Source organism: Microchirus variegatus (assembly GCF_963457635.1).
Source record: "Microchirus variegatus genome assembly, chromosome: 23".
In the NCBI taxonomy this organism is placed as follows: domain Eukaryota; kingdom Metazoa; phylum Chordata; class Actinopteri; order Pleuronectiformes; family Soleidae; genus Microchirus; species Microchirus variegatus.
The window spans coordinates 2,495,399-2,508,935 of record NC_139824.1 but is presented as its reverse complement, the minus strand read 5'-3'; the positions used below and the strand labels follow the sequence as shown (position 1 = coordinate 2,508,935).

At 40.1% G+C, this 13,537-nt stretch overlaps 1 protein-coding gene across 1 annotated transcript in view; it reads left to right on the top strand.

Annotated features, from left to right (window-relative positions):
* The first annotated feature begins 2,237 nt into the window (after positions 1 to 2,237).
* The window catches only part of elf2b (E74-like factor 2b (ets domain transcription factor)), an 11,501-nt gene continuing 201 nt past the window's right edge, over positions 2,238 to 13,537 (top strand). Inside the window, exons 1-8 of the mRNA XM_083909763.1 lie at positions 2,238 to 2,341; positions 4,692 to 4,805; positions 5,405 to 5,593; positions 8,753 to 8,839; positions 9,130 to 9,325; positions 9,410 to 9,793; positions 9,902 to 10,076; positions 13,047 to 13,537. The exon at positions 13,047 to 13,537 is cut by the window's right edge and continues 201 nt beyond it. Coding sequence (XP_083765889.1) covers positions 2,284 to 2,341; positions 4,692 to 4,805; positions 5,405 to 5,593; positions 8,753 to 8,839; positions 9,130 to 9,325; positions 9,410 to 9,793; positions 9,902 to 10,076; positions 13,047 to 13,537 — 1,694 coding nt within the window. The 5' untranslated portion in view covers positions 2,238 to 2,283. The remainder of the gene's footprint in view (positions 2,342 to 4,691; positions 4,806 to 5,404; positions 5,594 to 8,752; positions 8,840 to 9,129; positions 9,326 to 9,409; positions 9,794 to 9,901; positions 10,077 to 13,046) is intronic.

The window sequence follows — 13,537 nt, the reverse complement described above, 5'->3', positions numbered from 1 at the left end:
ACATTTTAGGGCAGTAACTTCTTCATGAACAGTGTCCATTGTTAAAATACCTAATTTATGGTGACTTCTGTGAATCCAGTGCTGTGTTAATAATTAAAAAAAACAACTAAATATGAATTTTATTAACACTGAACTAATTCACATCTATATAGGTAACCATAGGAAGACTTGTTAGAGAAGTGAAACGCATACATTTGAGTATTTTAAAAAATGGCAACAAACACAAGTAAACATAGTTGTAGTTTACAAAACTGTGAGTGGTTTTCAAGAAATCTATTTGGTTGAATGAAATGTTGTTTGTAGTTGATTTGTTATGCAAACAGTAGATTTGTTGTGCTATAACTGGATTTATTTGTCCAGTGTGTTTACAGTTTACCCCAATTCATACAATTTATAATATAAATTGAACTATGCATGTCATTTTAAAAACTTAAATCAATCAATCAAGCAATCAAATTTTATTTATATAGGCCACATCTTACAAAACACAGCTTGTCTCACGGGACTTCACAGGGTTGGTAACCCTTATAACAGGGAACATCGGTAGAAACATTAGGGAGATCCACAGGTGAGGGATCCACTGCCTGGACGGACAGACGTGCAGTAGATGTTTCCCAAAACATACAATACACAATGACAAAGAATAAAGAGTAAAAAGTCTTTAAATGCCAGGATCCATCTGGTTCACTGGGTTTGTTGCAGCCTGTAGTGAAGGCTGTTGTGGTTAAAGCTTCAAATTCAGAAACTCCAGGTACATTCCCATTGGTCTTATGCTTAAATTTAATTTTAAATCACAATTTTGCAAACTTCTGAACATAAAAAGCGTCATTTCCCACAATTTGTTCCCTTTAAAACAATGACCATCGAAATACCACACTTTGATTACAATCATACGTCAGAGTTTTATAGAATCCTATTTTGTTATAGTTTTGTGTTTGTGCACTGATTTTCTCAGTGTAACTACAGATATGACATTTTTTAGCGACTTACTACATAAAGAACTAACATTTCTGTTGCTCATATAAGTTGTACAGTAAGTACTAAACTTGGGCTGCAACTAACAATTCTTTTAAATTTTCAAACAATTAATCTGTCAGTTATTTAATCCAGTACTTGTTTGGTCCGTAAAATTTAATTGGTGTTTACTGAACCTGGAGATGATGATGTTCAACAAAAAATTATTCAGTTTTTATTATTTCTTTGTTACATGAGCAAAGAGAAGCAAAATATTCACATTTTAAGAAGATGAAAATGTAAATAATCACATCAGTGTTTATTTGACATATCCTAAAGGGTGTCAAACACAGTTACATCTGGCCCTTTGAGGGTAACTATTATGCTGATGTGGCCCTCAGTGAAAATGAGTATGATACCCCGTCCTAAAGGAAGCATTATATGCAGCAGACACAAAATAAATACAAATAGTAAAAATAAGTTAATGCCACCACATTGAAGCAGTCAATAACCTATTAAAATTTGATTCCATTATTTAGATGAACAAAATTATACTGTTATGTTTTATGTATTAAAACATAAGCAAATTATGTATGAATGTGATGTATAGCACTTTGGTCACCTCAGTTCTTTTTAAATGTGCTATAGAAATAAACTTGGATTGGATCAAATCTAAATTCATATAGTATCATCAAGTAAATTACAAAAAGATATATCATTGTTGTTTTTAATTGCCGTGTGCCTTTTTCCGATTGCAGTTTTGACAAAGTAGAACAAAGTCAAAACCTCTGGGATCTCTGTGTCTCACTGGTGCCAGCGAGGTGATAGAATATGTTTGCTTGCAAGGTTTTTTAACAGTAATAATGAGACATTTGGTCATAATTATCCCATTATTAAATGCAACATATACAACATTCAGTTACATATATAAATACACTTGTTAGGGCCCGACCCACGACTGGAAGTGGCTGAAACGGCTCCTGGTACAAATTTTTGTTACAGTTGTCCACACTATTATTTATGTAATTCAAAACAAATGTCTGTTTTTGATATTAATACATTTTGCATCAAAGATAGTATTATGAAGGGGGGGGGCTTTAAAAAAGCGTTATAGCGATTCAGCTTTATATGGCGTAGTCATTACGCACGAGAGGGCGGGCGAAGGAATGATTTCCTGTGTCGGCGGCGGAGGGATACAACTTGGCCGTCGTAACGTGTCTCGTGGAAATCGAAGAGGTGTCCGATAGGCGGCGGAGTGATTTGAGTTTAGTCTTACCATAGAATTCAGTGAGAAGTCTGAATGTGAAGCTGCAGCAAAGGGTGGAAAACATGGCGACATCACGGCATGAGGGACATGCAAACCAACTCGATCTGCTCATCAAAGCAGGTAACATAACTTTATGTCGCCGCCACCGCGACTTGCGAGTGCGCGGCTCGTGATTTACCCTTGTCTGAGACGTCTCAGTCCGCCGTGGAGCGTGCTGAAGTAATGGAGGACAATCAGGAAGTGATCACCTTGGTTAGCAACCTGCATGGCGTTGCTACACGGTTTACGAAGCCGCCCCACCATGTAAACGGGACAAAACGTTTTTTGTCCCGTCTGTTTGCACGGTGAGGTGTTTCCATGCACGGTGTATGTTTTGCATAGTGGAGCCGTTTTGCGTCGCTGTGTAGAGGCTGTAGATAACGGTCTGCAGGTCGGCTCTGCCCAACCAGGAAGTGTAAAGATGTTGTCTTTCCTACGTCTTTGCCACGCTGTCTGAGTGGCGAGGACATGTGGCTTTATTTTTACTACCGTTCACCACCTCGTACACACCATCGTGTTTTGTTAGTATTCCGATTACTGTGGGGTTTCTTGAATTCAACCGTGTTTGGCTCCAGTTTGTTTGAATAATTTGATTTTGTAAAGTTAATTAATGGGATTCAATTTGGCCACGAATTAAATTGTTTGCTCTCGTTTTTCTGTACTTTTTTTTTTTGTAACTTTGGCGAAGTCGCAGATAACATTTTTTGTGTCAGAAAATGCGATATATTTTGTTTGTTGGTTTCCGTTATTTTGTGTGTGTGTGAGAGAGAGAGAGAAGCGTGGGCTGGCCTTTCTCACCCGCTTTCTTCCCTTAACTCGTTCCATTATTCGACGACTATCAACGTGTTTATACACATTTGTTATTTTAAAACGTATGTATGAAATGTATCTATTATTTCAATATGTCGTGACGACGCCATTTTATGTTTAATGGTAATGTTTTAAGTATTCTGTACCATTCGATGGCGGAAGCATTGTTAATGCAACGGGCGGTACGTGTTGTTGACGGACTTCCCGTTTCAGCCAATAGCGTACCGGTTAGTTTGAAACACCAATAAGAAGCCAATGAGGTTTCATCGGGGGGCGGGCTCTGAGTCAGAACTCGAGCCAATCGCGGGACAGGCGGGTGTTGATTGACAGCAGGGTTTGTGAGCTCCTTCGAAGAGAACTGGAGGGAAAGGACGATGAGTGTAAACACGGAAGTATTCAGAGGAGGCACTACTTTTTCGGGCTTGCTGTTGTTCTTGGCGCCTTTACACAGTCCATAATAGTTAATTGATTTCTGAAGTCATTCAGACAGTTTATTTCAAAGCAATATAAGATTAAAAAATAGTATTATTCATCATTTCATCGTTTTTATAAATACCAAACCATACAGTCATTAAGTGGCTGTAGTCCCTTGTGTACATGTAGGTTAAACATGTAGCAGCTCTTTGACCTGTGGTAGTCTGATTGCAGCACCGTTTTTATCCAGGGGCAGCTCAGCAGTCAAGTTGTGGCACATGAGGGGTTTTCTGTGTTGCCAGATACATTTTGATACAGATTTTGATTCTCGCCCCTCAAAATATATGTGCATGATTTATTTATAAAAACTTGCAAACTTATATTTCTTGTAAATGGCTTGATTACAGACTCAAAATAATATTAATTTGTAATTTGTACATAAATGGCACTATAAATGATCAGAAATGCGCATACATTTGCTCTTATATATTGTGAATTTGGTCCTTTAAAAAGAAAAAAATTATGTCCTCATATAAAACATTAAACACTTGGCTGTAGGATCCTTGCTGTGCTTACCACCTGCACGCCCTGGGCTTTTCAGAGTGGGACAGTCTAAAGATAGACTGTGTCTCCCCATATGCAGTGTCTGTCCTCAGTGTGATAGCCAAACATGGATAGAGCAGGGTGGAAAAGATTCTCGTGTTTCCCACCAGTGATTGACAACAGCAGCAGGTGCTGCCGGTTTCTTCCCATGCTCCTTCCATTAGGCTTTTCTCACTGAATGCGTGCACATATTGGACAGCAGCTGTGATTGTAGTCAGGGTTGTTACATGAGCACTTGTGAATTTGCGCTATTCTTATGCAGTTCTGGTATGTAAAGGACAAAGGCGAAGGTGCAGGGTAAACACATGCATGAAAAATAAAAATATTTCTTGTGAAGGCTGTTCTTTACATCAAACTGATACAGAGTTTGAATCAGAGTGAATGTGTTGCCTACTGTGTTTTATCACAAAAGCAACTGGATTTATCCACTTGGGGGCGCCATATGATTCGGATTTATTGTTTCCACATAAAGACATAAAGATAGCCTTAAATGGTATTAAACTTGGCAGCAAACGTAGTGTGTTTGATCAGTGGAAATGGAAAAAATGTATGCATTTTGTGGAAACAATTTGCGAAATTATTGTGTTTTGTTGTGTGTTTTCAGTGGAGGCCTCTGTCCATGGCACTAGCATCCACTGCTCTGACAAGACATTTGAGGCAGCAGAAGCTCTTCTTCACATGGATTCACCATCCAGCATCAGAGAGGACCGCAGTCCAGGTAACGCATAAAACACAGGATAACAGCATACAACATTTGATAGTAAAGTCTGTTAATCGAGCAGTATAATTTTGTTCATCTTCTTAAATAGGTTATTTAGTTTTATGCCTCCTGGTAGTCATGGATTATATAATACATTTTTTTATTCAAGCTTAAAAACCTCAAGAAACTTTATTTTGACATTCTGATCTGATAATCACTACCATAATGAGTTTGTCTTTCCATGTATCGTGCAACTCGTGTGATCGACCAACTTCATAAAAGAAAAATGTTTGTAGGGCTGCATGATTAATCTGTTGATTATTTTCTTGATTAATTGAGTAATTGTTTGGTCCATAAAATGTCAGAAAATGTTGATCAGTGTTTGTCAAACCTGGAAAGGATGATGTTCTCAGATGTCTTTTTTTCACATTTAAAGGAGCTGAACATTCAGTTACCTGTTTAATTGCTTAAAAACACTCAAACCGATTACTCAATAATCAGAATAGTTGACGATTAATTTAGTAATCGACCTAAACCTAAAATAGTTGGAATTCTCACCAACTTGGTGATTCAGTTTGAACCTAAGTCTTCGTTCCTCCTTTCTCCCCTCCACCCAGACGTGTTTGTGTCATCTTGCATGGGGACGCCAGACATCCTTCATGCCGCCATGCGTCCAGATGTGATGGCAGAGACGGAGGTGGAGATATCGACAGAAGACTACTGCGAGGAGGAAGATGAAGACATGGTCACGCTGCTGGAGGATCCAGAGCCGGAACCTGACCACGAGCCTGTCAAGAAGAGAAGAGGTAGATGAACCACATTGATATGATTTAACTGCGTCTACGAGATGAAGGCGTACAGAGACTACCGTTCAGTCCTTCCCCTTTATTACAGAAGACAACGTTTCACATGCAAACGATGCTACACAGTGGCTGAAAGTGTATACTGCAGGCTTGAAGCAAACGACAACAAAAAACATTACAGAATACAACCACTTCCTCTCTTTTACCCATTACTTAAAGCATTACTCAAATAATAATAATTCAAATCAATAAGTAAGAAAGTTGCAAAAATGATGAAAATGCTCTCTCTCACTTAATGTTAACATTGTTAACTTTATACCTGTGGCCTCTAACAAAACAATCTTTTACCAGAACACCAAAGTGATTTTAAACAGTAACTCATTAGGACGAGTGCTGTCAAGTGATTAAAAAAAAAGTGCGATTAATAAATCTAATTAATCTAATTTTTAATTTCACCTACAAAATGCTGTGAAAAGCCCTCAACTTGAGGTATTTTCATTTAAATTCATTATTAGAAGGTTTTATTATAAAGATTGATATATAACAAAAAAGTGGCTTTATAAAGTCATTTATTGTTTTGACAAAGCCATTTACATTCTGCTGTGTTATTGTCAAACTCTAAATAATTAGAAAATGCAAATAAAAATCAGGTCCACATAATGTGGAAGTGTAGTTCTTCATTAGAAGAGGTTTTGCTCCAGTAGAAATAACTTGTTTTGATAAACAGCAAAGGTAAGACAACATTTCTGCTTGTATTTCTTGAAAGTCAGTTGTTTTGCTCTTATTTTGGGACTGGATCCGTGAATCTTGGTCGTAGAGTGATACAAATTAGGGATGCACCGATTAATCGGCCAGTGATCGGAATCGGCCGATTTTCACGTGATCGGCCGAAATCGGCGACCGGCCGATCAGTCAGAATATTCAGATTTTAATAAGCCGATCAAAATGCACCCGCATTGCGCAGCATCAGCAACGCACATGTAGTAGAGTGTAGGGCTGGGTGGTATACCGGTTCACAGCGAATACTGTTTTTTTTCAGTTATGATATGAATTTTATTCGCCATACTGGTGTATTTGATTACACAACATCCGCGCGGCTGCTGTCTGCTTAGCGAGTGAGCGCTCTGCATGTAAACGTTTCATTAATGTTTATATATTTGTTTCAATCACTGAACGAAGCCTGTCATATTTAAAGCGGAACTAGACCGGAAGTTCCTATTATCGCTGTTTTTTTGGTGTGTATCTGCGTCATTACCTTGTTTCTGAAGCCCTGACGGTTCGAAACAAACAGTTCAGCCACTGCTGAGAACGTTGTGTTTGATTGTAATCTCGGGGCTCAACGAGAAAATCCCATAATAGTTATGTAAGCAGCGGTTCTCCTGAACAACCGATCGTCCTGCTCCGGGCGGTAGTCCGGGCACATCCGGTTACGTACATTGAACCGCAGAAGAAGAATAACGTCCGTTGTGGAGGTGTTTCACGAGCAACAGTGTCTTCTGACTCTGGGTCTGACTCCGGTTTAAAGTCATAAAAGGGACTGCGGCAGGGAGTCGTGACAAAGCTATTTTTAAACACTGTTAAAACAATGTTTTGATAATGAGGAGCAGTGCATCCGAACGGAGGTGCTGGATAGTACTGGCCAATCACAAGATTCTGTCTTCTGGGGGTGAAAGTTCACTCTGAAATCCTGCAGCAGAAAAACACTGTCAGAAAAGAGGATTTCTATCGGCTAGTTCACAGCAACTAGGAGGTTTTTGACCATAAAAACAAGTTAATATATGTAAGTAGACCTCCATAACTAACATTTATGTGCAACAGGACCACTCTATGTGACCTTTAAGACAAGTGTCAGGACCTTAAATCACTTCAGAATCATGCAGAAAACTTTTGATCAGCACTCAGCATTTGTTTGTTTGTCATTTAAACCTGTGTGCGCAGAGAGCGAGGCACGGGGCGGGAGAGAGAGAGAGCGAGCGAGAGAGAGATCTGAGCTCTTGGTCATTAGTTCATTTACTTATTTGTGTGTAGGTAATATGTTGTGAAATATGTCTAAACTTAAACGAACTACACATACAGGTAGTGATTCGTTTTTGTATTTTTAGTTGGATATTGGATGTGAACCGATTGTATTTCTATGTTAAAATGTTCTATTAAAGATTATGCAAAAATACATATTTTTCTGTATGCTTTAAAGTGGTTTAAAAAAATTTAATCGGCTAAAATCGGTATCGGCAGGTCAAACTTCTTGAAAAATCGGAATCGGCCCCAAAAATGGCAATCGGTGCATCCCTAATACAAATGATACCGCTGGAATCTGTGGATTCTCCGCTGTCCAGTTGGCTCGTTTTTTTGTTAATATAATCACGCTGACGCTCCGGTGCTGCTTTTCAGTGTGTGTGTTATAACGTTTTTTTAGCTCTTGCTGGTTTGATCCATGTTATGTTTTAACTGTGTTTCGTGAACGTAAGAATGGTTCATATGAGCTTTTAGTTGAGTTTCTGACCTTTCTGTGGGTATGCAGCATGTCTGTGTTTGTTAAAATTAGATATGGTTTTAAATGTCGCTTTTGTCACTGCGTGTGACGCTGCCCCTGGTACCGGGGGCATCCGTAAAGAAGAGATTAACGCTATTAAAAAATATAACGCGTTAAATATGACTGTAATTAATTAATCACAATTAACGCGATAATTTGACACCGTAAAACTTTCTTTAGAATGAGGATTTCACTGTCCATGAAGTCTATTTAGCCTACTTCTCTTCTTCTTTATCTTCTGTCCTGTCCTCCTGCTCAACGCACTTTACCAACGATCAGAGGTCCTCTCGTTCAAATCTTCCTCTTTTTCTGTGGCAATTCTTCTTCTTCTCCTAATAAATGTGGATTACAACTCTTTGTGGTACATAGTGCCAACTAGTGTACAGGAGGGACTTAGCAGTCAATAGGCGTCACTGATTTCAAAATGCAACTGGCTTTTGAAATCAGATTTCAGGGGGGTCCAGTGCTACCCCAGCCTCCCCTCTACCTCCGCCACTGATGGCGAGCCTTGAGTTTGGGCCTTGAGTTTGACACACGTGTCGTAAACTTATGAGTTATGGGTCAGAGAAATCAGGGTCCACTGATTTCAAACAATTAATTAAACCCTTGTTCAAATGTTTCTTTTGTAGCTGGACGGAAGCCAAAGACACATCAGTTAGCCATGTCAAATGGCTCAGCAGAGTTCGGTATCAAGAGGAAGCAAAGAGATGGAAAAGGTATCCCGTTGCATCAATGTCACTGACATAAACAGTACTGTGCAAATGTTTTCAGCAGCTGTGGAAAATGGAAAGGGGCGGACAGATTTTTCTTCTGCTGTCTTACTCTGCATTTTGTAAATGATAAAAAATAAACAAGCAGAATTTAAATTAGTAAAAACACTCACTCTGCAGTATTTTCCCACACCTGCCATAGGTGTTTGCATAGTACTCTTTGCACGCTGTTCCAGTTTGTTTTGCTCTGAGAAAAAAAGTACTTAACACTGCTTTAAATTTACTGTGGCGTCCAGCAGGGAGCACCACCTACCTATGGGAGTTCCTACTGGACCTCCTGCAGGACAAGAACACCTGTCCAAGATACATCAAGTGGACACAGAGGGAGAAGGGTATCTTCAAACTGGTGGACTCAAAAGCTGTGTCTAAGCTGTGGGGCAAACACAAGAACAAGCCAGACATGAACTATGAAACCATGGGACGGGCTCTAAGGTCAGGAGTGTGTGTGACGGACTGTGGTGTTTATTATGTTTTTGAGAAGCAACGTTATAACCTGTGGTCAACATTTACTCTCAGATATTACTACCAGCGCGGCATCCTCGCCAAAGTAGAAGGTCAGCGGCTGGTTTACCAGTTCAAGGAGATGCCTAAAAACATTGTCATCATCGACGACGACACAACAGACATGGACATCTCTGGCGATCTCATCACTTCTGACACCGCAGCCTCCTACGAGCGTGTGCCACCACCGACAGACATGCTGCTCCAGGCATCCGAAGTCTCGTCCACCAAGAAGCCCAACATCCTGCGAGGCGGGAACAGACCCAACATTATCCAGGCTACAGTGAGCAAAACGGTGCCTGCAGGGGTTCCACGGATAGTGACAGTTACTGCAGCTCCAGACATCAGTCAGGCCCAACAGTCTCGTGCAACAATCATCCCTAATGCCACTGGGCCCAGGTTAGAGTCTTGCAGAGAGACCAGGACCTTCAACTTTTGACATTAAAGTCTCTTACCTGCAAAGGTTCAAACATTTGACTCTTTTCTGTCTGAACTCTTTGCGTGCAGGACGGTGCGGGTGGCTATGCAGGTTCCCATGGTCATGACAACGTCACTGGGTCAGAAGATCTCCACAGTTGCCGTGCAGCAGTCGACGGGAACAGGGGGAGCTGGACACACCACCCTCCTCAACAGCACTTCTGCGATTGGTGCTGCTGCTGGTAATGCCAACTCACAACAGAAGGTTTGTGGAAACTGATTTCATCTCTACTCCACTGCTCAATGCAGTTTCATCCTTCCATCAATTTTAATTATGCTTTTCAAGATCGTCTGAAAATTTCTGAATCGGTATAACCTGGACTTTTCTTGAAGTTGATTCTCCTGAGGTGAAACATCTTCAAGAAAAACATCGTCCAGTTAATGGCTGACGGACCCCATGATCAGGGCTTTCCACTCCAGTCGGCTTCTTCAATGACTATGAATATTATTTTTCTATTTTAATAAAATTAAATGTTTTTATAACAGACTGACAATAATGTCGAACTGACATGGTGCGCTTAATGGGCCAAAAGTCATCTAATGCCTCAGTTATTCCCTTAATTGCAGCATTAAAGCGTCTTCTACACAAAGATTGAGACGGAGCACGGAGTGAAAACAATGAAAAGTGCGCTCTCCCTCTGTCAACACGTTTTTACTAAGATCTACTCGGATTCCCTGCACTTTATCGCGACTGTACTAGATCGTCATCATAAAGATAATAATTTGGATGTAAAGATAAAAAGCTGCATGTAGAGAGATGATTAAGGCTGTGTTGGATACGGAGAGCCCGCTTGAAGATGGGGGAGTGGTGAATGGCGCAGCGGTGGTCCGCAGAAAAAAAGGCTCGTCTGTCTGCACTAGATGAGGGGAACGCTCTATAATATAATATACTATAATTGCAGTGCCTTGACTTTAGTGAGGTAATTAAGCACAGTCCCAGTCAAAACAATAAAAATAGATTTAAAAAAAAAAAAAGAAAAAACAATGATACAGAATTGACGACATAATTATATCCGCGAGAAACGCGCGTGGATATTATGGAATCGGTCTCGCGTGTCCGCAGATTTTAGCCGTTAACGCGATAACTGGAAAGGTGTTTGAGATTAAATTTTCTTATTTTTTTTATGGGTCACATACCCCCTGTAGATGATCCCTATTGATTTTGAGCTGTCTACCATTATTATTAATTAGTTAGTCAATTAATTAATTAATTAATGATATAAAAACCATATTTTCGCCTGTATCTTCCAAAGTATTGCAGGCATTGACTTCAAATTTTGCATGGGCATCACATACAACCTGAGAATTATCCCCATCTTTGTAGCTTTATTATAAATTGGCAAATTAATTAATTTATTATGCTAAAAACACATTTTCAGCTTTATCTTCCAGACTGATGGAGATATTGCCTTCAAATTTTGTACAATGATTCATATAACAACTATCTACAAGTACAATCTTACTTTGGCTATGATTGGTAATAGTTACATAATAAGTTAACTGGTTAACTTATTAGTGAACACAGAAAAAATAGTTAAGGCATTTTTTCTTTATTATTGAGCTCATTTGGACACATTGAGGATATCATGGGTTTATTTAGAACTTATTCATAATATGTATTACATTATAATATAAATGTATTAATTATCATATAAAAAATAGATCAGCCTCCATTTCTTTATTAATGCATTGAATGGAAAGTTTGAACATATTGTATGCTTTTTCATGAAATTGAATAAACATAGTGTATGCTTTTTCATGACATTTGGACACTTTGAAGATATGGCAGGTGTGGTTAGCATTTTAATATTCATAATATTTAACAAGGTATAATAGGTTAACTAGTTATATTAAAAACTAGAGAGAAATTGATAAGTTCAGGTATTCTGTGTTCAATATCAAGTTTATATGGATACTTTGAACATGTATAAAGTTTAGTCGGCATTATATTTTAATATTTAACAGTTATTTTGTTGAATTAATTAATAATTAATTAAAACAGTGGCAGGTGCGAGTGCGTATACTTTGGGGATATTGGAAAGTTGAGGATTGGACAAGTTCGCAGATATAACCCTTGCTGTCGGCCACCGACAGCGTAGGCTATTATCTTTTTGGTTTCAGCCAACAATTTTCATTTTAGTGCACCCCTAGTTATATTGCTCTTGCCAATAAAGATCTTTCTTGTTCATGTGTTCCCCCAGCTGTGTCCCAAAGTACATGTTTTCTGTTATGTTCTGCGTCTTTGGTAACTTGTCCATTTTCAGTTACTTGCCCTGACTTCATGAGTCACCATAATGGTCCTTCAAAAAACCCTCACAATGCCCCATTTTGACCTCAAACGAGCCCATAGAAAGAGTGGTGACCCAGGGGGAAAAGCCCTCCCGGTGATTCTGGTGGATTATGAGATGTTTGTCCTAATACTTGAAACACCAAGAGACGGGCAGTGACTTTGAGACCAATGTAATCGATATGCGGAAAGTTGTTTTTTACTACTGTTACTAGGCAGCGGAGGTTTATCGGTAGTACAAGTTGAATATTTTGGTTGTACGCCCCCTGCCGGTGCAGCGAATACTGCAACGAACGAGTATAAAAGCCTCCGTACATACTTCTATGGTCGTGTGCCGTCTGCGGAGCCCCGCACGAGTATAAACAAAGCTTTAGTTTGTCTGCATGTGCTTCGGCACTTGCCACTATGACCAGCAGAGGGCACCAGAGGCTTGAATGGGGTGCCATCTCTGATTGCCTCGTTATTATTAACCTTACCTATTTCGGCCATGCACGGTCATACTCTGACCGCAGGAAATTTTGTGCCACACTAAAATTAGCCAACTGTCCAAAATTTCAATATTTCAATAGCTTCAATATATATTTTATTTATTGATCAAAAAGGTTGAAAATGACGGTGACCAGCCTGGTGGTTCTACCTAGGGAAATCTAAACATGAGATCCCCTCCACGAAAGAGCAGGTGGGGCTATTCAGCACTATGGTACACTATGGCACCACAAAAGAAAAATGTTGTGCATCCTCCTTTTGCAGAAATAACAGCCTCTGAACGCTTCCTATAGATTAGAGTCTGGATTCTGGATTCCTTTGACACCATTAATGACGGTGTTAACGTGCCCAGCACTAATTAAAACCCAACTTTTACACACTGAACCTTTAATTTCTGTGTAGGTTGTGCTTCAGACGATCCCCACCATGGTTCCCGCCACAGCTGAGAACGGAGACAAGATCACAGTGCAGCTGGCAAAGATCATCACCATCCCAGCTCATCAGTTAGCTCAGTGTCATCTCCAAGCCTCCGGCGGCACAAACAAGCCCGGCATCAGCCTTCTCGGTAGCCCTCTGGCCATGCGTGCGCTGGCTCCTGTCAGCATTGCACCTGGAACGCAGGTGATGAGACTCACTGTGCCGACGCAGGCACAACAACCGACTCTGGTGATGTCGCAGCCGGGAAGCATTGGCAGCAGGGCAGGAGCGGTGGCAGTGTCAACTACCAATCAGGCCCTGACAGCACAGCCTCGCGTCTTTAGCGGACTTGTCAGCGGCTCGGAACTGGTGATCGGCGCATCGGCTTCTGGAGGAGTCACAATGGAGAAGCTGAAGGCTGCGGGAATCCAGGTGCAGACCATGCAGGTGTCTCTGCCGACGGCAGCTCAACGGAA